This window comes from Triticum urartu, chromosome 4A (assembly GCF_056163025.1).
Source record: "Triticum urartu cultivar PI428250 chromosome 4A, HENAU_Tu73, whole genome shotgun sequence".
Taxonomy (NCBI): domain Eukaryota; kingdom Viridiplantae; phylum Streptophyta; class Magnoliopsida; order Poales; family Poaceae; genus Triticum; species Triticum urartu.
The window spans coordinates 354191727-354217955 of record NC_141876.1 but is presented as its reverse complement, the minus strand read 5'-3'; the positions used below and the strand labels follow the sequence as shown (position 1 = coordinate 354217955).

The 26229-nt window shown below is 45.9% G+C and overlaps 1 protein-coding gene across 1 annotated transcript; it reads right to left on the bottom strand.

Annotated features, from left to right (window-relative positions):
• Positions 1–4531: 4531 nt before the first annotated feature.
• LOC147975841 (uncharacterized) lies at positions 4532–5002 on the bottom strand. Its single transcript, XM_087520601.1, has one exon. The coding sequence runs from the start codon at positions 5000–5002 to the stop codon at positions 4532–4534; it is 471 nt and encodes a 156-aa protein (XP_087376727.1).
• Between the last annotated feature and the right edge of the window lie 21227 nt (positions 5003–26229).

Here is a 26229-nt window from a genome sequence, read left to right as displayed (position 1 = left end):
TAGCAAATTTCTCATCATGAGCAAAAAGGGTGGCTATATCATTCAACTTAGTAAGATGTGCCACAGCAGTTTGAGTTTCATACCCATGGAAAGGATCAGATTCAACCAAAGTAATTAACTTTGTGTCGACAAAGAATTCATAATCCTTATCATCAATAAAGATAGGTGAAGTGGAAAACTTAGGATCACATTTCATTTTAGCATTCAAAGATTTTTCTTTATACTTGCATAATAATTTCTCTAGATCATCTCTATCCTTACAAGAAAGAATATCTCTAGTTGCCTCTTCACCCATAACATAACCTTCTGGTACCTTTGGCAATTCATATCTAGGAGGGCTAGTTCAAATAGGTGTTTCAAGATTTTTAGTTTCAAGCTCATCATCAGTTTCAACAATATCATGATGTCTTACTCTAGCAATTTGTTCATCAAGAAATTCACCTAGTGGCACATTATCATCAAGCAAGGTACTAGCATCATTCATAGCAGAAGTAGCATTATCTATAACTTGCGACATATCAGAATTGATAGCATATGGTCGGGTTGCAAGTTTACTTATAACAGAAGGTGAATCTAAAGCGGAGCTGGATGGCAGTTCCTTACCTCCCCTCGTCTTAGAGGGAAAATTCTTAGTCTTAGCATCCTTCAGATTCTTTATAATGATAAATTGATAATAATCCCAAGTGACTCAACAAATATAGCTATGCTCCCCGGCAACGGTGCCAGAAAAAGGTCTTGATAACCCACAACTATAGGGGATCGCAACTGTTTTCGAGGGTAGAGTATTCAACCCAAATTTATAGATTCTACATAAGGGGAGCCGAAGAATATTTTTAAGTATCAGCAGCTGAGTTGACAATTCAACCACACCTGGAGATTAATTATCTACAACAAAGTGATCAATAGCAAAGTAGTATGATAGTTTTGATAGTAGTAGCAGGAGCAATAGTAACGGTAACAGTGATAGCAGTAATTTTGTAGCAAGTGCAGTAGTAACGATAGCAGTAATAACTTAGCAATAACAATATAAGAGAAATTCATAGGCATGGATCGATGATTTGTTGGATGATATTCATCATGTGACAGTCATAACCTAGGGCGATACGGCACTAGCTCCAGTTCATAAATATAATGTAGGCATGTACTCCGTAAATAGGCATACGTGCTTATGGAAAGAACTACCATGATATCTTTTGTCCTAACCTCCCATGGAAACGGGGTCCTATTGGAAACTAAGGGATATTAGGGCCTCCTTTTAATAGAGAACCGTAACAAAGCATTAACACACGGTGAATACATGAACTCAAACTACGGTCATCACCAGGAGTGGTCCCGACTATTGTCACTTCGGGGTTGCCGGATCATAACACGTAGTAGGTGACTATAACTTGCAATATCAGATCTAGAATATGGATATAATGGTGATAACATAAACGGTTCAGATCTTAAATCATGGCACCCGGGTCCAAAGTGACAACCATTAAGCATGGAAAAGCCATAGCAACATCAATCTCAGAACATAGCGGATACTAGGGATCAAGCCCTAACAAAACTAACTAGATTACATGATGAATCCCATTCAACTCCTCACCGACCAGCGAGCCTATGAAGGAATTACTCACCCCCAGTAGGGAGCATCATGGAATTGGCGATGGAGAAGGATTGGTGATGACGAAGATCGAAGATCCCCCTCTCCAGAGCCCCAAACGGACTCTAGATCTGGCCTCCCAATAAAGAATAGGAGGTGACGGCGGCTGCATCTCGTGGAACGCGATAATTCTTTCTCCCTAATTTTTCTGGAAAAATAGAATTTTATAGTGCCGGTTTCAGGGTCTGCGGGGCCACCTGATGGGGACAACCCACATGGGCACTTGGGGCCGGGTGCGCCCTACTGGGTTGTTCCCACCCAGGTGCCCCCCCTCCGGTGGCTCTTGGCTCCAGAAATTCTCTTTTATTATATAAAAAATCCTCACAAAGTTTTGCTCCATTCCGAGAACTTCTATTTCTGCACAAAAAACTACGCCATGGTAGTTTTGCTGAAAACAGCGTCAGTCCGGGTTAGTTTCATTCAAATAATTCAAATTAGAGTCCAAAACAAGAGGAAAAGCATAAGGAAAAGTAGATAAGACGGAACGTATCATTTAGGTGGCCTGCGCCGAGTGAATCTCTAGAGGACATCGGATGAGAAGGCTAAACACCAACGACCCCAAGAGGTGACGTGAACGGGGCCGGCCCGCCAGACAGCGCTCAGCCGCTGGTTTTATCGATGCTGCATGGATGTACCCGAGCACAGACGCCGTGTCCAGTCTTCTCATGCAACAATCCTAAAGAAAGACAACCGGCGTGCGGCTCCCGTGGTGGCGAGGCACCGGGTCGCGCGCCCTGACTCATCCACTCTCGATTAGCTCATGCGAGAACAAGGCACCAAGGACCATGGGAGGTAATGTACATGGGAGCTGATCCATGACACAAAGCTCGGTCACTTGGGTTTAGCGACGCTACAGGGACAGACCTGAGCACAGATGCCGTGTCAGTCCTTAATCATGAGGCGGTCGTGGGCTTGTTTGTGAGGGCGCACGACATTCATGTTGGCGAGGCACCGGACATGCAGGTGATAATATAAAGCAACACATGTAAGGGTAAGGCCTATTCTGATACATGCGCAAAATGATACAGGCTGCAGGGGCTGGCCCTAACAGCTCGAGGATAATGTAGCCCGAGGGGCGCCGCCAATTGAACAAACCAAAAGGTCACCTAGCTCCATCCTTGAAGAAGTGTTGGGGCAGCTGAATATGCGCGCTAAAGAAGTCATTCCTCAAGAGCCATCTGGCTCCTGATCCTCAGGGGACTACGGAGGTACGGGAGGCTCGTGAGGGTCCAGCATCTCCTCCATCGGGATTGCCTGGCGCTTGGCCTCGTGAGCCGCCAAGACGCCCTGCATGTAGCACTGGTGTGTGGCAGCCATGTTCAGCAGGCTGAACGGCATGCGGAGATAGCTGCGGGGGCAGCCCCACTCCGTCTGACATGGGATGGCCAGAAGAGCTCCTAAGAAGCAGCCCTGTTGAGTCATGGTATGTTGACAGAGACGCGCAGCTTGCCACACTTGTTAGGGGTTGCAGCTGCACTGAGCGATGCGGGGCGACACTCGCCATGCATGGCTCATGCCTCTTGAAGCTCTTTGATTGCCTTGGTGATGAACTCATGAGCGCCTGGCGCCTCGCGTCATGTGCCCTGCTCACGGAAGCGCGCGTTCAAGCATGCCTCCACATGATGCCTAAATGCCTCCCTCGTGACGCTGGCCAGATCACAGGCCCTCCAGAGGAGAGCTCCTAAGCTCGTCCTAACAGGGGCGTCGGGCACGCCTTCCTATGCGAGAGAGGCTGGCGCCCCAGCGGTGGGCGCGGGGCTTGAGGCACGACCGTCGAATGCCCCAACGTCTCGAGGGCCCCTGAGGAGGACTGACTCTTCTTCTTGCGTACGGCCTCAAGTGAATGGATGTCACCCTCGCCGTCTGAGTTCTCGACCGTAGCGGCCTGGTAGGCGCGCTCGAGGGAGCACACCGCATCCTTCTTGTCGCAGGCGACTATGATGATGCCGCCGCTTCCTGGCATCTTGAGGACATTGTAGCCGTGGTGAGTCACCACCATAAACTTGGCAAGGGTCGAAAAGCCGAGGATGCCGTTGTACGGGAGGCGAATGTGGGTGACATCAAAGTCGATGAGCTCGGTGCGGTAGTTGGCGCGTTTGCCGAAGGTCACAGGGAGACGAATCTGCCCCAGGGGAACGGTGGAGCCGTCAGTCACCCATGAGAAAGTCTTGGTGGGGAGGAGATGGTCGTAGGGCACCTGGAGCCTTTCAAATGTCTCGAAAGAGAGGACGTTGAGTCCCGCACCACCGTCGATGAGTGTCTTGGTGATGATAATGTTGTTGATAGTAGGCGAGTAGAGCATTAGGAGCGCACCAGCGGTGGCCGAACACTTGAGCTGGTCCGCACAATCGAAGGTGATGGCATACTTGCACCACCTGAGGGGACGTGACGCCTCGAGCTTGGGGAGGGTTGCATACACCTCACGAGCAGACTGCTTGAACATGCGATGAGAGGCAGGGGCTAAGCGCCACCCAGGATGCAGGCAATGGCGCGAGCCTCTTGGAAGCCCCTAGCCCCATCTTCTTGGTGGTGGTCGACGTTCCTTCTTGGCGGCGGTGGTAGCGGAGGAAGGCCGGCGTTGCCCTGAGGACGATCCTCACAAGTTTGTTCCCCCCAGGGGCCGTCGCAAAGTTGGCCTTGCCGGCGGTCCTCACGGGGCTGATCGCGCCAGTCCTGGTGGGGATCGCGGTTGTCCCAGCAGCCTCCACCATGGCCTCCTCCGCGACCGTAGCCACAGTCGTTGCGCTCGGGACGGCGGCCAAGGCGCCCGCCGCGGATGGCCCTAAGCTCTTGGCAGTCGTTGGTGTTTGTGGCTATGGATGTTGTCGAAGACGCAAAAAGGGCGGCTTCCCTTGGAGGATTCGGGGTGATCACAGCCGCGCTTTATCTCAGGTTTGGCCGCGAGCACAGCAGGGCCCTTGCGCTTCGCATCCTTAGCCTTGGCCTTCTTGTCTTCAGGATCGACCTCGGGAGCTCCAGGAGGGAGAGGCGACCTTCGTCTGCCCTCACGCACCTGGTTGCCATGTTGAACATCTCCAGAGCTGAACACAGGTCTTCGTGTATGGCGAGCTCTTCCTTCATATTGACGTCCCGGACACCATCAATGAACGCCGAAATGATGGCCTCGTCCGACACCTTCGGGATCTTGAGGCGAATGTTGGTGAAGCGTTGTATGTACTTATGCAAGGTTTCGCCCGGCTGCTCCTTGATGCGTCGCAGGTCGCCTGCTGTGGGAGCGCGGTCACGAGTGTCCTGGAAGTTGGCGACGAAGCACTCGCACAGCTCATCCCAAGAGGAGATCGACCCCACCGGGAGGCTCAGGAGCCACGAGCGTGCGCCATCCTTCAGAGCCATGGGAAACCAGTTTGCCATGAACTTCTCGTCGCCGTTGGCTACCTCGATGCTCAGCTCATAGAGCTGGAGGAACTCAGCGGGGTTAGGAGTACCGTCATAGTGTCGAGGCAGATCCGGCTTGAACTTGTCGGGCCAGACGACGCGACGCAGCTCTGGGGTGAAAGCACGGCAACCTCCCGCACTCATAGGGGCCAGACGCAGCGGGGAGCCTGATCTTGACTCCCGCGCGCCACCGCCTCTGGCGGCATGCGCTCTTGACGTGCTAGAGCTGGAAGCGCACGCCCTGCCCCCTGGGGCCGCTGCACCACCTGGCAGCTTTCTTCATCGCGCGCCGGGATCCTGCACGGTGGGTCGCACTGGGGTGCCTCGCACCTTGGCTCAGGACCCACACCGTGCAGAGGAGGATGATGAGGCGCGTCGTGAGCCATGTCGCCCGCCAAGGGCGGTGATGTGGGATGATGCCGGAGCTTCACCGGCGGCGTTGACGAGCTCGATGATGCGGGCAAGCCATTCGTCGTAGAGGTCATTGGCGGGGCGATAACGCAAGAGTTCTTGCGCCATGAGCAACGCAGGCTGCGTGCCCGCCAGCCCGCGATGACCGTGAGAAGACAACGCCGTGGCCGGAGTGGGTGATGGAGTCATGATGCGGCCGTCGCGGCGCATGTATGGTGGCAGCGACGAATCCTAGTGCTCATGGGCTGCAGGTTCGGTGGCGGCATTAGCCACCGGGGAGGGAGAGTGGCGAGGGACGCGGTCGCCCATAGGTGTCGTCTGGGCGACGCGAGCGGCCCGACGCTCGACGCAGACACGACGGGCGTCGGCCATAGGAACAACAGAAAGGCGGTGGAATGAACGGTGGAAGAGAAGCTTCGACACGCCCTGATACGTCCATTTTGCATCATGATTTTATATCAATATTTATTGCATTATGGACTGTTATTTCACTTTATGTCACAATACATATGCCTAGTCTCTCTTATTTTACAAGGTTTACATAAGGAGGGAGAATGCCGGCAGCTGGAATTCTGGGCTGGAAAAGGAGCAAATATTAGAGACCTATTCTGCGCAACTCCAAAAGTCATGAAACTTCACGGGACATCTTAAAAGAAATAAAGAAAAATCCTCGCCAAAGATGAAGGCTAGGGGGGCCACACCCTTCTCACGAGGGTGGGGGGCGCCCCCCCCCCCTAGGGCGTGCCCCCCTACCTCGTGGGCCCCCTGGTGGCTCTCCGACGTCCATCTTCTCCTATATGAGGTCTTTCAATGAGAAAAAAATAAGGACAAACTTTTCGCGATGAGACTCCGCTGCCACGAGGCGGAACCAATCTAGAGCTCCAGCAGTGCTGTTCTGCCGGGGATACTTCCCTCCGGGAGGGGGAAATCATCACCATTGTCATCACCAATGCTCCTCTCATTGGGAGAGGGCAATCTCCATCAACATCTTCACCAGCACCATCTCATCTCCAAACCCTAGTTCATCTCTTGTATCCAATTCTTGTCTCAAAGTCCGGGATTGGTGCTAGTAGGTTGCTAGTAGTGTTGATTACTCCTTGTAGTTGATGCTAGTTGGTTTATTTGGTGGAAGATCATATGTTCAGATCTTATATGCATATTATTACCCCTCTGATTATGAACATGAATATGCTTTGTGAGTAATTATGTTCATTCCTGAGGACAAGGGAGAAGTCTTGCTATGAGTAGTCATGTGAATTTGGTATTCGTTTGATATTTTGATAAGATGTATGTTGTCTAGCCTCTAGTGGTGTTATGTGAATGTCGACTACATAACACTTCACCATTATTTGGGCCTATAGGAAGGTATTGGGAAGTAATAAGTAGATGATGGGTTGCTAGAGTGACAGAAGGTTAAACCCTAGTTTATGCGTTGCTTTGTAAGGGGCTGATTTGGATCCATATGTTTCATGCTATGGTTAGGTTTACCTTAATACTTTTGTTGTAGTTGCGGATGCTTGCAATAGAGGTTAATCATAAGTGGGATGCTTGTTCAAGTAAGAACAGCACCCAAGCATCGGTTCACCCACATATCAAATTATCAAAGTATCGAACGCGAATCATACGAACATGATGAAAACTAGCTTGACGATATTCCCATGTGTCCTCCGGAGCGATATTCCCGCACCGCCTCTTCACCCTATAAATCCCCAAATATTCCAGAAACCCTAGGGGAGTCGACAAAACACAATTCTAGTCGCCACAAGTTCCAGAACCACGAGATCCAATCTAGACACCATCACGGAGGGGTTTTGTAACACCCTCGATGCGACTATAGCTCCCACGTGTCGAGGCACGACTTAGAGACATAATCGCATTGAAGGAATATGTCGCAAGTAAGGTAATCTTTACACATCCCATGTAATATAATAATAAAGGGGAGATAACATAGTTGGCTTACACTCGCCACGTCAATCAAGGTACATAAATAACATTACATCATCCAAAACACTCATGGCCCGACTACGGCGCCAAAATAAAAGATAACCCAACATGCGACATGGTCCCGATCACCCCCAACTGGGCACCACTACTGATCATCAGGAAAGGAAACATAATAACGTTGAGAGTCCTCGTCGAACTCCCACTTGAGCTCGAGCGCGTCACCTGGAGCGGAATCATCAGGCCCTGCATCTGGTGTAATAGTAAACGGTGAGCCACAGGGACTCAGCAATCTCGCACCCTCGCGATCAAGACTATTAAAGCTTATAGGAAAGGCAAGGTAAATATAAGTGGAGCTACAGCAAGCGACTAGCATATATGGTGGCTATCCTGTTCGCAAAAGAGAGCGAGAAGAGGAGGCAAAGCCCGAGCGAGAAACTAGAGAACAACCTGCGCAAGCATTACTCCAACACCGTGTCCACTTCCCGGACTCCGCCGAGAAGAGGTCATCATGGTAACACACTCAGTTGATTCATTTTAATTAAGTTAAGGTTCAAGTTATCTACAACCGGACATTAACAAATTCCCATCTGCCCATAACCGCGGGCACGGCTTTCGAAAGTTCAAATCCCTGCAGGGGAGTCCCAACTTAGCCCCTGACAAGCTCTCACGGTCAACGAAGGAATAGACCTCCTCCCAAGATGTTCTGATCAGACTCGGTATCTCGGTTCTTGAAGACACTTCGACAGGTTAAAACAAGACCAGCAACACCGCCCGAATGTGCCGACAAATCCCAATAGGAGCTGCACATATCTCGTTCTCAGGGCACACTCGGATGAGCCAGACGTCGGGTAGGCCAGCCCAGAGTTGCCCCTGGTAGCCCCGGACATCGCTCGGTTGGACCAACACTCAGAGGAGCACTGGCCCGGGGGGGCTAAATAAGATGACCCTCGGGCTCCGGAAACCCAAGGGAAAAGAGGCTAGGTGGCAAATGGTAAAACCAAGGTTGGGCATTGCTGGAAAAGCTTTAATCAAGGCGAACTATCAAGGGGTTCCCATTATAACCCAACCGCGTAAGGAACGCAAAATCGGGGAACATAACACCGATATGACGGAAACTAGGGCGGCAAGAGTGGAACAAAACACTAGGCGAGAGGCCGAGCCTTCCACCCTTTACCAAGTATATAGATGCATTAAGATAACAAGATAATATAATGATATCCCAACAAGTAAATAAATGTACCAACAAGGAACGGCCTCCAATCTTCACCTGCAACTAGCAACGCTATAAGAGGGGCTGAGCAAAGCGGTAACATAGCCAATCAACGGTTTGCGTAGGACATGGTGGGTTAGAGGTTTGACATGGCAATTTGGGAGGCTTGAAAGCAAGTGGTAGGCATCATAGCATTGGCATAGCAAAAGAGCGAGCAAACTAGCATAGCAAAGATAGTAGTGATTTCGAGGATATGATCATCTTGCCTGCAAAGTTGTCAGAGTTGACTGGATCCTCGAAATCAAACTCAACGGGCTCCTCGTTAGCGAACTCGTCTCCCGGCTCTACCCAAACAAGACAAACAAGCAATAAGGACACAATCAACCACGTGCAAGGATCAACCAATATGATGCAAAGATGATATGCTATGCGGGATGCGATGCGGGATGCATATGCAAGATTTGACAAGGAATGCATGAACCTGGCCTCAACTTGGAAATCCAAGTGTGCCACTGGAAATATGAGATGAAATCGATTGAAAACGATATAAAGATCACCGGAATCGGAGTTACGGTTTGGAAATGGCAAGCAAAACAAATATGACACCGGTCTGCGATTTACAGCAAGTAGCCAACTAAATGCAATGAGATGAACATGATACCGCACCCAAACATGACAAAAAAATACATGGCAGGGTTGCACTCAAGATGCTTAACAAAAGTCTAGCACTGAGCTACGGCCAATTCATCCATTAACAGGTTCAAACAAGCATGGCAAAAATGCATATGGCAAACAGATCTCAGACTTAGTGAAATTAACACTTGTCTGGAATTTCAGATCAGGTAGCTCTCTTCGGAGCAACAAAACTACATGCTACAGGACCTGAACATGGCAAATTAAAGCATGGCATGGAGCTACTCAAAGAGATTAACAAAAGTCCCTTAGTGACCTTGAGCCAAAAGGGATTAGAAAATACAATTGCAAGCATGTGAACATGGCAAAAACATAATCAGTTCTCAGACTTAGTGAAAACTGGAGCATGCTGAGAACAGATATCAAGTCGGCATGTTTACGAGCTCGATGCACTCACTACGAAGCAAGTCATGACAAACTAAGCATACATCTATCAAGAACACACAAAATGCAAGCTAGACATGGCAAGAACAATAGCATAGCATGCATGGGTCAACTACAACATCCTCGGCAAAATTGCAAACAAGTTGACAATCTGCCCAGATTCACAAAGTAGCAAAAGTAGAGCTCGATTGACTGAATCTAGGGTGCTCCATAATTGCAAACAAAGACATGGATGGATAGAGCACTACAAGATTAACAAAACATCCTCAAAAGAGGCACGGATCACTAGGAAACAACATGAACATATGACAACATGAGATAAACAGCTCAAGGACTTAGTGGAATTGCTAAGTCCCTGAAATCAGAACTACCAAGTGCCTCACTTCGCAAGCTTGTGCTAGTCACCACACACATCACAAAAATACATGGGTTGCACCTCTGGAAAGATGACAAAACCCTTAACAAAACATATGCAGAGCTCATGGGCATATCATGCACACAATAATCATGGCAAAAATGACAAATATGCAAATGGAGTAGCAAATCTGACAATTATGTCAAGTAGCCCTCTACTAACAGCATTTTGGGCATCAAGATGAACTCAAATGAAAATGATGCAATGGAATGAAATGATGTACTCTCTGAGATGAACATTTTGATATGCTATATGCCCAAATCGGAGCTACGGATGCAAAGATACGATGCTATGAACATGAGCACATGGATCTGAAATCTCAGGACTTAGGGAAAAAACGGGGCCAACCCTAATATTTCCAAATCTGGATCAGGGCACGCGGATCGAGGTTCGACGCCGTCCTCGCCGGAGTTGAAGACGACGGCGGCCGGAGATGGTGGAGCTGCCGGGGACAGGGGAGGCGGTGGCCGGCGAGAAGCGGCGCGGCTGCCGGCGCCGTTGAACGCGGACGGCGGTGAGGCGAGGTTCGGCGGCCGGAGCGGGGCGGCTGCCGGCGCCGGTGAACGCGGACGGCGGCGAGGCGAGGTTCGGTGGCGCGCGCGGTGGATCGAGCAGCGGGGTAGGCGAGGAGGCGCGGGCGTGGATCGGAGGCGGCTTGGGCCGGGGGGCCCGGCTCCGGGCTCCCGCGGGCCGCGGTGGTGGGCGACGTGGTGGAGACAGGTGGCGGCGCCTTAGTGGCCGCGGGCGGCGGCGGCTTGTCCGACCGGATCGGACATGTCCGGCGCGGTGCGAGCGGATTTTTAGGGTTAGGGACGAGGGGGAGATCCGGATTCGGAGGAGGGGTCTATTTATAGGCATAGAGGGAGCTAGGAGAGTCCAAATGAGGTGCAGTTTTCGGCCACGCGATCGTGATCGAACGCTATAGATGATGGAGAAGGGTTTGGTGGGTTTTGGGCCAAATTGGAGGGGTGTTGGGCTGCAACACACACGAGGCCTTTTTAGTCCCTCGGTTAACCGTTGGAGTATCAAACGAAGTCCAAATGATACGAAACTTGACAGGCGGTCTACCGGTAGTAAACCAAGGCCTCTTGGCAAGTCTCGGTCCAATTCGGAAATGTTTAATCCCCACACACGAAAGAAAGCTAGAAATGACCACCGGAGGAGAACGAAGCGCCGGAATGCAAAACGGACAACGGGGAAAATGCTCGAATGCATGAGACAAACACGTATGCAAATGCAATGCACAAGATGACATGATATGAGATGCATGACAACGACAACAACACACGGAGACAAAAAACCGAACCCGAGAAAATAAAATAACTTAACGTCGAAAACGGCAAGAGTTGGAGTACAAATTGGGAAAGTCATATCCGGGGTGTTACAGGTTCATCATCCTCATTGGTGCCTCTCCGATGATGTGTGAGTAGTTCACCATAGACCTACGGGTTCATAGGCGGTAGCTAGATGGCTTCCTCTCTCTCTCCCTCTCTTGATTCTCGATACAATGGTCTATTGGAGATCTATTTGATGTAACTCTTTTTGCGGTGTGTTTGTTGGGATCCGATGAACTTTGAGTTTATGATCAAATCTATATCCATGAAAGTTATTTGAGTTTTTGATATCTTATATGCATGATTATTTATAGCCTCGTATTTCTTCTTCGAATATTTGGCTTAGTTAGGACGACTAGATCAATTTTTCTTGCCATGGGAAGAGGTGCTTTGTGATGGGTTTGATCATGCGGTGTTCTTTCCCAGTGACCAAAGGGGTAGCAAGACACACATGTATCATTAATATTAAGGATAACAAGATGGGGGCTATTCCTACATGAATAGATCTCATCTACATCATGTCATCATTCTTACTGCATTACTCCGTTTCTCCATGAACTTAATACACTAGATGCATGCTGGATAGCGATCGATGTGTGGAGCTATAGTAGTAGGTGCAGGCAGGAGTCCGTCTACTAATCTTGGACGTGATGCCTATATATTGATCATTGCCTGGATATCGTCATAAGTATTCGATTTTCTATCAATTACCCAATAGTAATTTGTGTACCCACCATGTGCTATTTCTTGAGAGAAGCCACTAGTGAAATCTACGGCCCCCAGGTCTATTCCTTATCATATTTGCTTTCCGATCTATTATTTGCTTTGAGATCTATTTTATTTGCATTTATTTTTAGATCTATTATTCCAAAAAAAACCCAAAATACTTTGCTGCACTTTTTATTTGCATATTTTATTTCGTTCTTATTTGAGATCTATTTATCCAATCTATCACAAATTTATCCCTCAACTTGACAATTTCTGGTGCCGTTACCCGAAAGAGGGATTGACAACCCCTCATACGCGTCGGGTTGCAAGTATTTGTTCTTTGTGTGCATGTACCGTTTACATAGTGTTGCTTGGTTCTCCTACTGGATTGATACCTTGGTTTCAAAACTAAGGGAAATACCTACCGTAGTTGAACTGCACCATCCCTTCCTCTTTGGGTAAATACTGACGCAGTTTCGAGCGACATCAAAAGGAATTTCTGGCGCCATTGCTGGGGGACATCATCAACATCTATCAGGTTCCTAATCACAAATCTCATCTCCTTGCAATTTACATTGTTTTCCATGTGCCTGTCGTTTTCATCTCCCCCACTTCTAAAACGTTTTTGCGAAAAGCACAAAAATATTTGCCTTCTTTTTGTTTGCCTTTTTCTTGTTAGATCTCTTCTTTACTTATGTTGCCATGTGTCTTCCATTTACTTGCATCTTTGCTTGCTAAAACTCTATTGATATGGATCCTCATCCACTTGCTAATCTTTTCAAAAGTTCCAATTATGATGAACCACTTTCTAGTAAATTGAGTTCACTAGATTTTCTTTATGAAGTTTTGATTGAGATTCGTGAATCTGAAAATATTGATGAAGTGTTAAACGAAGAAATTTATAAAGTGATTCATGATAGCTCCTTAAATGAAAAGCATGATTCCAATTATGCTATTACAAATTCTATTAATGTTAGTTGTGCTAATGATATCCAAAACCCCAAGCTTGGGGGTGTTAAGTTTGATATGTCCGCTACTTATAGCAATGATGATGATTGGGGTGATTCTTCTTATGATCTTGAAAATTTATTTAAGCCTCATGATGAATATGTTTGCGATAATGTTTAAAGTGGGTTTGGAAGATTTCCAACTTTAGGTAATAATGATCCCACTACTTTAGAGAATGATCAATATTATGAATTTTTTGATAAAATTAGGGTTGGAGAGGTCATGACTTTGTTTGATGATAATCCCACTATTTTGGAAGAGTGTCAACTTTGCATGCGTGTGGATCATGAAGAGAAAATTTTATATGATAGCTATATTGTTGAATTTGATTATGATCCTACATGTAATTATTATGAGAAAGCAAAATATGGTTGTAGAAATTTTCATGTCACTAAATTACCTCTTGTTATATTGTGATTGCTATTGTTTCTTTCTTCTTCCTTGCATATGCCAGTTTTTGTTTGTCTTGATAATTTGTTTGATTATAAAATGCCTATGCATAGGAAGTATGTTAGACTTAAAATTGTTTTTCACAAGCTACATGATGCTCTCTTCGTGTTTCAATTGCAATCTTTCATGTGAGCATCATTACAATTATTTATGCGTAGCTAGGGGCATAAAATGATAGCACTTGTTGGGAGGCAACCCAATGAATGAATTTTATTTTTACCCTTTTCTTTCTGTTCTTGAGTGTTCGCACAGTTATGATACTGTTATGATTGTGTTTTTTTATGTTTTAGTTAGTGTTTGTGCCAAGTAAAGCCTTTGGGCTCATGGTGGGTGATAGTTGATTTGATCTTGTTGAAAAACAGAAACTTTTGTGCAGAGTAAAATAATTTCATAAATCACAGGAGCGCCATAAAAATCTGAATTTTTGACACAATATTGATATACAAATTTCCTACATTTTCCTATTTTTCCAGAATTTTTGGAGCTGCAGAAGTATATGAAGTTTTCAAATTACTACAGATTGTTTTGTTTTTGACAGATTCTGTTTTCTTTGCATTGTGTGCTTATTTTGATGAATCTAGGGATTGTATCGGGGTATAAGCCATGGTAAAGTTATAATATAGTAGATGTAATGCAAAAATAAAATATGAATGGGTTTGCAATAGTACTTAGAGTGGTGATTTGCTTTGTTATACTAACGGATCTCACGAAGGTTTTGTTAAGTTTTGTGTGATTGAAGTTTTCAAGTTTTGGGTGAGATCACGATGGATGAAGGAATAAGGAGTGAAAATAGTCTAAGATTGGGGGTGCCCCATGGAACCCCAGCTTATTATTCAAAGAGAACCAAGCAACTAAGCTTGGGGATGCCCCGGAAGGCATCTCCTCTTTCTTCTAACGACCATCGGTATTTTACTTGGAGCTATATTTTTATTCGTCACATATCATGAGTTTTGCTTGGAGCGTCTTGTATTATATGAGTCTTTGCTTGTTTTGCTTTTTATTTTGTGTCATCTATCCTTGCTGGACACACCTATTTGAGAGAGCCAAAATTATGCTATGATTTGATAGAATTGCTCTATGTGCTTCACTTAAATTTTTTGAGCAATGGAATTGCTCTAGTGCTTCATTTATATCTTTTTAGCACGATGTGCTTTAATATTTTTGAAGAAATGCTCCCATGATTCACTTAGATTTATGAGAGTTAGTAATTTTTTAAAGAAATTCTCTCATACTTCACTTATACTATTTTGAGAGAAGAAAATTTGCATGCTCATGTTCTTCACTTAAATTTGTTCGAGCTTAACAAAAGCAACATATGAAATTAGTCCCAAACTGATAGATATTCAAGAGGGATATAATAAAAACTTTCGTAAAGATCATTGGACAAATTAAACTTGTTTCTTTGTAATAGTTTTGATATATGATGATAGTGATATGTGAGTTATGTTGGTGAGTAATTATGCTTTAGTAAGAATATTGGTGTTAAGGTTTGTGATTCCCTATGCAAGCATGAAATTCAATAGTTATGAAATGAAATTACATCCTACTTATGGTGCATTATTCGGTGTTAGTTATGCTTAATGCTCGCTTATGTGATTTTTCGTTTCTTGGTTGGTTGCTTCTCAATCTATTTGCTAGCCTCCACTTGTACTAAGTAGAAATACTACTTGTGCATCCAAAATCTTTAAACCCAGTTTTGCCATATGAGTCCACCATACCTACCTATATATGGTATTTCCATGTCGTTCTAAGAAAATTTGTATGTGCCACTTCTAATTTTCAAAATAAATTTCCTTTTTGTGTGCTCGTACCGCTCATGAAGCAGCGGGGGTGGCCAATATTTTCCATGCTAGATGTGTTATTCTCAAGATGGGTGTTTATTCACTTGTCATTGCACAAGAGTATGGCAGTAATAGGGATGCCCAGTCCCGAAATGAAAAAGAAATTTACTTTATGTTGTCTAATAATAAATTCCTTGGTAAGTGTTAGATTAAACCATGAACTAAAAGAAATTCCTTGGAAAGTGTTAAAGAAATTATGCTAGCCATGGATTGAGAAAGAATGGTGGAAAAAGGAATAAACTTTATTTTCTGTTTGGGAACCGCTTATGATATATCTAGCATGTAAAGTGTTGGGAATTACTCGGTCGTTTTCGTTGACGGGAAAAGTATGCCTCTCAAAAAAAGTATCTCCCATTTAAGCTTTCAGCTCTGGCACATCTACAAATCCCTACTTCCCTCTGCGAAGGGCCTTTATATTTAATTTATGCAAAAAATTGAGTCTCTATCTTCTCTTATAAAGCACCAACTAGGGAGCACTATGATCATACTTGAGCATTGGATGTAGCTAATATGCGAGTGTGTTTTGTGAATGGATCAATGATTGAGCATGATGGGCTAATGATGACCCACAAGTATAGGGGATCAATTGTAGCTCTTTTCGATAAGTAAGAGTGTCCAGCGCAATGAGGAGCAGAAGGAAATGACAAGTGGTTTTCAGCAAGGTAATGTCTGCGAGTGCTGAAATTGCAAGTAGCAGAGTTGTTTGATAGAAAGATAATTTGTAACGAGCAAGTAACGATAATACTAGCAAAAGTGCAGCAAGGTAGCCCAATCCTTTTGAGGCAAAGGACATGCCAAAATGATTTCTTATGATAGGCAAAGTGTTCTTGAGGGTACACGGTATTTACATCTAGTCACTTTCACCATGTTGGTTTGATTTGTGTTTGCTACTGTGATAATTTGATATGTGGGTGGACCGGTGCTTAGGTGTTGTTCTTACTTGAACAAACCTCCTATGATTAACCCTCCCACAAGCATCCGCAACTACAAGAAAAGTATTAAGAATAAATTCTAACCATAGCATTAAACTTTTGGATCCAATTGGTCCCTAACGGAATAGTGCATAAACTGGGGTTTAAGTTTTTGTCACTCTCGCAACCCATCATCTAATTGCTACTCCACAATTCATTCCATTAGGCACAAATATGGTGAAGTGTCATGTAGTCAACGTTCACATGACACCACTAAGGGAATCATAGCATACATACTATCAAAATATCGAACACATATCAAGTTCACATGATTACTTGCAACATGATTTCTCACGTGACCTCAAGAACAAAAGTAACTACTCACAAATGATAATCATGCTCAAGATCAGAGGGGTATTAAATAGCATATTGGATCTGAACATATAATCTTCCACCAAATAAACCATATAGTAATCAACTACAAGATGTAATCAACACTGCTAGTCACCCACAAGCACCAATCTATAGTTCTGATAACAAGATTGAACACAAGAGATGAACTAGGGTTTGAGATAAGATGGTGTTGTTGAAGATGTTGATGGAGATTGCCCTCCCCAAATTGGAGAGTTGTTGGTGATGATGGTGACAATGATTTCCCCCTCCAGGAGGGAAATTCCCCTGGCGGAATCACTCCGCCGAAGGAAAAAAGTGCTCCTGCCCTTCCGCCTCGAGACGGCGGCGCTCTGTCCCAAAAGTCTTCTCCTTATTCTTTTCTAGGTCAAAATGACTTATATACCAGAAGATGGGCACCGGAGGTGGGCCTAGGTGCGCACAACCCACCAGGGCGTGTCTGGGCCCCCTGGCGCGCCCAGGTGGGTTGTGCTCACCTGGTGGGACCCCTCTGGTACTTATTTTCTCCCATATTCTTCATATATTCCATCAAAATTCTCCGTGAAGTTTCAGCTTGTTTGGAATTGTGCAGAATAGGTAACCTGATGTAGCTTTTCCAGGTCCAGATTTCCAGCTGCCGGAATTCTGCCTCTTTGTGTATACCTTGCATATTATTAGAGAAAAGGCATTAGAATTACTCCAAAAAGCATCATTGTGGATAAAAACATCATAAATAACATTAGGAAAACATGATGCAAAATGGACGCATCAACTCCCCCAAGCTTAGACCTCGCTTTTCCTCAAGCGAAAACCGAAATCAAAAAACATGTCCACATGCTTAGAGAGAGAGGTGTCGATAAAAACAAAATACGGACATAGAAGCATCATGTTCATTATTATAACAGCAACAAACCTAAACATAAGACTTTTATCATAGACTTCTCATGAATAAGTGATAATTCATCACACTAATGAAGTATAAAGCAAAAACTTTATTGGAACCAACAAACTATGTTCTCAGTCAACTTTGCAACTACAATTCATCATCTTTTCAGGAAGGGTCACGTGTCGGAGCCTTTAGGCAAGTCCACATACTCAACCATCATATAGTCTTCCATGATTGCTAACACTCACCGCATACACATGAGCAAAACGTTTCAACCGGACACATAGAAAGATAGGGGCTTGTAGTTTCGCCTCCCAAGGTATTCACCTAACTACAAAAAAAAGACACATACGTGACATTTTGGGCCGAACAAAAAAAATATGTCATGCTTATGACACTTCTATGACGATAATTGTGACAAAACCCGGTATCATCATAGATGTGGTGGGCTCCTACTTCTATGACAAAATCATGACAGAAAATGGGCTTTTCATCCTGGGCAGGCCGGAGACGCAGCTGCATGACATTCTTTGGGCCGTCCATGACGGAAAAAACCGTGGTAGAAGCGAGGGCGGGGAAAATATCGAGGAGTTCCTGGTTACGGTGGGTGGTCTGGGCCGAGTGATGCATGGAGGTTTGCGTGTTTCTCTCATACACGTATGCACGTGTGTGCGAGGCGTTGCGCTCTAACTGAACCCGAGCGATGCGTTCGCCTACTGAACCCGAGCGATTGCACTGCAGGCTACGCGTTACTGAACCCGAGCGATCGGCCCCTGGCTGATAACTGAACCCGATCGAGCGATTCCTTCACTACTGCTGCTAACTGAAGCCGATCGAACCTGCTGTCTCTTGATGAATAGTGAGTGTTGCTGGGTGCTTGGATGAACAGTTCCCGGTGGGGGGTTGGATGAACAGGACCCTGTGGTAGAGGCTGTTGCCGCTGGATGAACAGGACCCCGACCGAGCCGGTTGGGGGTGGATGAACAGGACCCCATGGAGGGCTAGATGAACAGGACCCCGTGGAGGCTTGGTTGAACAGTAGCCGGTGGAGGGCTGGATGAACAGTAGCCCTTGGAGGGGTGGTTGAATAGGACCCTGTGGAGAGGGCTGGTTGAACAGTAGCCGGTGGAGGAGCGGTGGAGGCTGGATGAACAGGAGCCCGTGGATTAACAGTAGCCCATGGAGGCTAGAGGAGGTCGACGGTGGAGATGAACAGTAGCCCGTGGAGTCCTGTTTTGCGGTACGCCACACCCCTCCCGATGAACAAGACCCCTGTTTTGACCGTAGCGCTCCAACACAAGTCTGTTTCCTCCGTTTTGCAGTACACCACACCCCTCCCGATCAACAGGACCCTGTTTCGACTGTAGAGGTCCAAGAGAAGTCTGTTTCCTCTGTTTTGCGGTATGCCAGACCCCTACCGATGAACAGGATCCCATTTCGACCGTGGCCTGTCGAACACAAGGTCGTTTCCTCCGTTCAGTGGTACGCTAGGCCTCGTTTTGATCGGCTGTTCCGTCCAAGCCGGTTGGCTCCTGATGAATATGACGCAGTTTCTCCATTACGACCCAACCATGTGCAAGAGCCCTGGTCGTATGTATGCATGAGTAGGCGTTCGAGACACAGCACGTATGTATGTACGTGGCCGTATTTACTTTATTGCACCCTGGTTGTACGTATGTGTACACGATATTAACGGGACTGCATGACATGCTACGTGCGTGCCTTTATTACGACACGTGTGCGCCTATACTATGACACGTGCCCTTCCTCACTCAGCCACGGTTCATCGCTGCAGCCTGTAGACAGACCAATCGTATGTACGTACACGTTCATGACCAGAATGACAACGCTACGTCTGCTTCGACCAGGTGGGTCCTGACTGTCAGGGAGTATAAGGAGGCACTTCCTTGCCTGCGAAGATGTAGCTGGTCGGTCCCAGCAGTCAGGGGGGCGTTTTTTCGCGAAATACGGTGGCCCGTCCGGTGGGTCCCTGCAGTCAGGTGGAGGAATCATTATTTTCCACGTAATAAGGAGGCACTTCCTTGCTGCAGCCATGGACCCAGCTGTCAGCCTCTCCACATATAGTACTCTTCCGATGGAAGTCATTCCTTGACCATGTTGACCACGCCGCGATGAGAGCACCAGGGTGGTGGATGACGGCGAGGCCTAGGAAGGGGATGATGCGGAGCCGGGGAAGACGCCGCAGTGGATTCCCACGCGGAGAGGAGTATGAGGGTTCACTGGTTCCACTGTGGTGTGAGGCTGCCGTCGCCGCAGAATAACAGGGGGTGTGGGTGAGTAGAGGGAAGGCCTGGCCAGCGGTGGGAGTAGTAGGGGGCGGTGAGGCCTCCGTGAAAGCACAGCCGGCCACAGGAGGCAGGAGCACGCGGCACGACCGACGCTGGTTTGGGCGGCTGGAGCAAGAAGACCAGAGGTTGAAGAAGCACAGCGGCCGTTGGATGGACATCGTATGGTCACTGGAGCTAGAATCGTTCATATTAACTAAGTTGACAAAGCCCTCCATCCTCGTCAACTTAATAGGCCCACAAGTCAGCCTCCCACTATGGTGGGTCCTAGCTAGCAGGAGGAGAATTCATTTTTTGTGCGTAATAAGGAGGCACTTCCTTGCGTGCGATGATATAGCTGGTGGGTCTGAGCTGTTAGTGGGGGAACATTTTTTCACAAAATACAAAGGCCCTTCCAGTGGGTCCCAGCTGTCAGGTGGAGGAATCATTATTTTGCGTGTAATAAGGAGGCATTTCCTTGTGTGCGGTCGTGGACCCAGCTGCCAGCCTCTCCACATAAAGTCCACTTTCGATGGATGTCGTTCGTTGACCATGTTGACCACGCCACGCCGAGAGCACCAGGGCGATGGACGACGGCGACGCCTAGGAAGGGAACGACACGGATCCGGGGAAGACTCGGAAGTGGTTGCCCATGCGATGGGGAGTACGAGGGTTTATTGGTTCGGCTACCGTCGCCGGAAAATAACAGGAGGTGCAGGTGAGTAGAGGAATGGCTTAGCCAATGATGGAGTAGGGTCGGGCGGTGTAGCCTGGGCAGCAGCATAGCCGGCCACGGGAGGCGGGAGTAGGTAGTCCCACCGGTGTTGGTTTGGGCAGCTGGAGCAAGAAGATCAAATATTGAAGAAGCAGCAAGGCCGTTGGATTAACATCCAACGGTCAATGCTGCTAGAATCGTTTGTGGACTAAGTTGACAAAGCCTTTCGTACACGTCAACCTAGTAGACCCACAAGTCAGCCTCCAAATCTGTCCCAAATAGCATACAACCCGAAATTTCTAGCTAGATTAAAATTAATTTAAAAACTAAACATACCTTAATTTAAATCCAATGAAATTTTACCCGCGAAATTTAAAATATCAAAATCCGAAATAAAAAGTATTTTGGAACTAATTGCCTGTTTGCTGTATTTTTTTCATTTTACAGCCCATTTATTATTACTTATAGCCCATTTCTTATTACTTATAGCCATTTTCTGGGCAAGCCCGAATGCATCCCTCCTCGTCTTGAAAGATTTCTGGCCCAGTAGGGCGTAGAAAAGCAAGTGGGCCTACGTTGGTTATTCTGCAAAAAACAAAATAGCTGGGCTAGCCATTTTCAGAAAGGAAAAAAACAAACTGGGCTGGTCATGTGGTAAACATATGAAATAAAAGCCTGGGCTAGACGGTCCACAGCTCCCACACAACCCAGTTGATACCCTTCTCCGTCCTAAAAAAACAAATTACTACGCGCGCTGCTGGGTCCCTACTGTCATCCTCACCATGTACAGTCATCTCCTTATTCCCCTTGGTTGTTGACCATGTTGACAACACCGGATGGCAGTGCCGCGGCGAGCGAACCAAGGCGGAGGACGATGGTGAGGCCTCAGATGGGAACGAACAAGAGCCGGGGAAGATGCGCAGAGTTTTAGGGTGCAATGTGGCCATGATGCATGCATGGCAGCACAGCCAGCCATGGGAAGCGGGAGCAGGCGGTCCTGCCGGCGCTGGTTTGGCTTTGGTGGCTGGAGGAAGAAGAGACTGAAGAAACACGACATATGTTGAATGTCAATCCAATGGTCAAGGTTGGCACAATAATTTGTTGACTAAGCCGACACCAAGTAGCATACTTTTTTATATATAGGAAGAAAAGAAAATTTGGGTTCATTCGCTTGATAACATTCTGAAACTACGATCGTTCGATCTTGCGTCGCTACTAAAACTGCGAGGAAAATGCGTTTGTCTGTCGTGCTCCTCCCAGGGAACGTTCGCCACATAAGTGACTAGCACCCTTGGTTTTCAACCAAGAGGTCTTGGTTACGAGTCCCAGGAACTCTCGATTTTGTCCTCCTTCCTTCCTCGCAAAAAAAGAAAGAAAATCAAAGACTTGAGAAGGCGTATAGAACAAGCTAGTGTACCAGTAAAGAGACATTGCTGAGTTTTAGAAAAAAGAGAGATGTGCTCCTGTAGCTGGTTCGAATCCAAACCTAGACTATGACTATATATGGTGCTATGCTACTCTGCAAGTAATGAAACTGACATATCCTGTGTTCACTTCTCCTCTTCTCTACTTACTCGGCCTAGCATCAGAAGCTCTAGTCGCAGCCATGTCCACTGGCTGCTCGTCCACCTGCTCTTCAGCACGCAACAACCAGATATGCGCCAAGTCGCCACCCGTATCATCGCCTGTGGGTCTCATCACACCCTCGCTGGCACACGCACCACAGACGGTTGCTCATCGCAACCCGCTGCCGTTGGTGTGGTGCCACTGCTGCAAATCACGCAGAGTCATCTGTCGCGTCTCAACCACAATCCTCAACCCTGGTCGAGTCTTCTACAAATGCCCGAATCATGGGGTAATAATATGTTTAAGTGTTGTTCTGCTGCTTTCAGTTGCTGATTTTTTTAACAGTTTGGTTGATAATCTTCTAGTTTGATTTTTGCAGAAAAGGGAAGATTCGTGTGATTTGTATTTCTGGGAAGTTGCCGAGTGGGGGAATGAAACTACGCTGATTATTTGGTTAGCCAAGGAATCCCAATACCAGCAGGTTGCGGTGTTGGACAAGTAACTGAAGGAACGACGAAAGAGGAAGATGCAGAGCAGAAGGTTAAAGATGCAGTTCCTCTGATCATGGCCAAGCAACAGCTACTGGACGGCCTTGACAGCAATGAGGAGATGAAAGAGATTGTGAAGATAATGGGCAAAATCGATGTGCTCTGTAGGATGATTGTCTCTTTATTTGTAGTGTATGTAGCACTCGTGATGTATTCAGTGGCTATGACATGAGCACTTTGCTGAAACTAGTAATGAATGAAACTTGTTTAGCAGGCTGGGCATAGTGTTGTGAACATCTAATGATTTCTATTAATGGAAATCAGGGGGTATCCCCTTTTACTCATAAATAAATAAATAGCAGAGGCCCTTTTGCTAATAAATAAATAAATTAGCAGAGGCCCTGTCGGGTCAGCTTTGTTCCCATTCAAAGACGTCAAGCAAATTGCAGTCCAACAGCAAACTATATCATCAAATTCAAGTTTCACAATCAAATGTCATCATGTTTTAGTCGTCATACAATCACCAAACACAAATCAACATATATAGCAAGTGATGTTCTCACAGCAAAATACTAAACAACATGCTCATCAAGTTTCAGTCGTCATAGCAAACACAATTTCACATAGTAGATAAAAAAACATCTTCTGACAGGAAAATGCGACAAAAGCAACCTAATCATCATCCGCAACAGCAGCGTCAACATCTTCGCCATGTGTATCACTCTGAATCGTAATTCCCCATAGTGTCGTCTTCTTCTTCATCATCCTCAATGTCCTCGAACGTTGGCTTCTTCTTCATGAACTCTTGTATGTCCATAGCACGACAGGCAATCTTTTCGCCAGCGTCATTGTCCTGATGGTTCTCGAAGATATTAGGAACATCTTTGGAATCTTGTACATCAGGAGCAGTGTCAGCATCATCTTGTTGTGTAACTTCATTAAACGAATTCCTCTGCTCAAACCTTTGCAATACTCTCCAGTCATCGCTACGTGCAAATGTGTCTTCCAAGAAAAATGTCTGTGTTGCTTGATTTGCCAAAATAAAAGGCTCGTTGGTCTGGTATGCCACCTTGACATTGATAGATTTGAAATAATCATCAGCTCTGTGTTTTGCATTCCTAGAAAACATTTTATACCAACAACAGCACAATAGAACCACACACTGATGAACCTCGAAACTAGAGATATACTACAACTGAACAATGTCTGTAGTGTTAGCATACATTTCAGTTGTCTCTCTACCGTACGTATTCATGCTCATGATGGCACTGTTTTGTGTCTTCCTGCCTTCGTCGCGTGCAAGGGTGTTCTAGTGCACATCTCCAACAATGCAAGGTTCATAATGTCTTACCCGAGTATCAGGACCCATTGCTAGTGCGTAAAGGGCATCATCAACTGCATGCCATCCTCCTGCATCTTCTTAACCTATGGTTAGAAAATAGACAAGCTGGTCATCTTATGTACTCAATATATTTTAAAAACTGACAGTGCAATTCAAAAGCTTACATGGCTCTTGAACCATTTTGCAAATCCTGCCATAACCAGTTTGTCAATGTTTCTTGGATTTTGCGGCAGTAACTCCTATTTGTAGATGCTGCACAACATAGTGATCGCGTCAAACATCTAAATATATAAGAATGTGCTAGAAGTTTAGTAGATTACGATGTATATGATGCAGTACTTAGCACTTACTTGATATAAGGTAGTATCTCAGGATAGTTATTCAACACATGCCAAACCATTTTGTCCAAATCTTTAGGTTTGTCGTCTTGTCGACTCTTCCCTATAACTCGAACAGAACAATCGATAACATTGAGCCCGGGATTGTCTTCACCCACCTCTTTGCTAAGCTGGTCAGCTGTTTCAATGTATTTTGAGCAGAATGTCAACGCTTATGTAGCAATGTAGGCCTCTGCAATGGAACCCTCGGGTCTAGCTCTGTTCCCAACATGGCCCTTGAAAGTGCCTAGCCTCCTTACAATAGGGTACATCCAGCCATACTATACTAGACCTCTAAGTAGTGCCTCATTAGGTAGATGAATAGCCAAATTCACCATCACATCAAAGAAGGCTGGAGGATATATCTTCTTAAGGTTGCAAGGATAGCTGGTATCTTGTCTCTAAGACGCTCCAAAGATCTATCATGATATTTCTACTACAGAGTTCCCTGAAGAATTGTCCCAACTCTGCAACCGCTCTGTAAAATTTAGGGCAGCCCAATCCTCTAAGGATAACAGGTAAAACCCTTTGAAGTAGGATGTGACAGTCATGAGTTTTCAACCCTTGTACCTTGTTTCCATCTGCACTGACTCTCCTTTCAGGGTTGGAAGCAAATTCATGAGGGAATCTCACACGTGACAGGACCTTGCGGAATTCTTTTATTTTTACCTTGTCCAAGACGTACACAACTAGTGCCATATCCCGTGGTTTACCTTCATCTTGCACCTGCAAATCATGTCTGATACCTAGGTGTGTCAAATCAATCCTAGATTTTAAGGTATCTTTCGTCTTGCCTTCAATATTAAGAAGTGTGACGATAATGCCATCACATATATTTTTCTCGATGTGCATCACATCAAGATTATGCCACATATCCAAATCTTTCCAATACTCCAAGTCCCACAAAGTGGACCTGCGGGTAAACAATAATCTCTCTTCGGCCTTGCCATGCTTCCTTTTCTCGCTACCATTATCAGGATGGTTTCCTGGTGTCATAAGCATGACCTTCTCTAATTCCACTTGCAAATCATCGGCGGAGAGCCCCTTTGGCGCATCACGGTTTTCATGCTTTGCATTGAACACATATCTTCGGTATTTTGTAGGACGCGGCTTGTCCTTGGCAAGGAAACGATAGTGTCCAATGTAACAGATCTTGCTAAGTATTGCGTATGAAAGCGGATTCCTGTCACAGCGAACACATGCATTGTAACAATGTATCGTTCGCCTTGACATAGTGCCCAAAGCCGGATAATCATGGATGCAGCAAATTATAACAACACGCAGAAAGAAATCAGTTGGTGGGCTGCTATATAGGTCTCGAGTGAGAACACCCCTCCATAGCTGTTGAAGTTCCTCCACAAGAGGCTCCATGAATAAATCAAAATCCTTACCAGGACCTTTTGGACTTGTGATGAGCAAGGCCATCATGTAGTTTGATTATTTGGTGCAGACATTTGGAGGCATGTTGTAAGGGATAACAAGCACTGGCCACATGCTATATGTGGCGCTCTGGTGGCCAAATGGGTTAAATCCATCTGAAGCTAAGCCAAGTCTAATGTTTCTCGGGTCAACAACAAACTTTTTGTGTATCTGATTGAAGCTTTTCCAGTCACTACCATGAGATGGATGGCTCATTACATTCTGATCTTTATACTCCTGGTTCCTAGAATGCCATAGTACATCCTCTCTTGTTTCAGCATCATGAAACAACCTCTGAAATATTGGTATAATTGGAAAATTTCTCAAAACATTATGAGGAATCCTCTTCATAGCATCGCCATCTTTCCATCTTGATAATTTGCATTTCAGGCATTCACTTAAGTAGGC

What these genes read in the sequence shown, in the direction of transcription:
- LOC147975841 (XM_087520601.1), bottom strand. Translation starts at nt 5,002, where the DNA reads ATGGCTCTGAAGGATGGCGCACGCTCGTGGCTCCTGAGCCTCCCGGTG.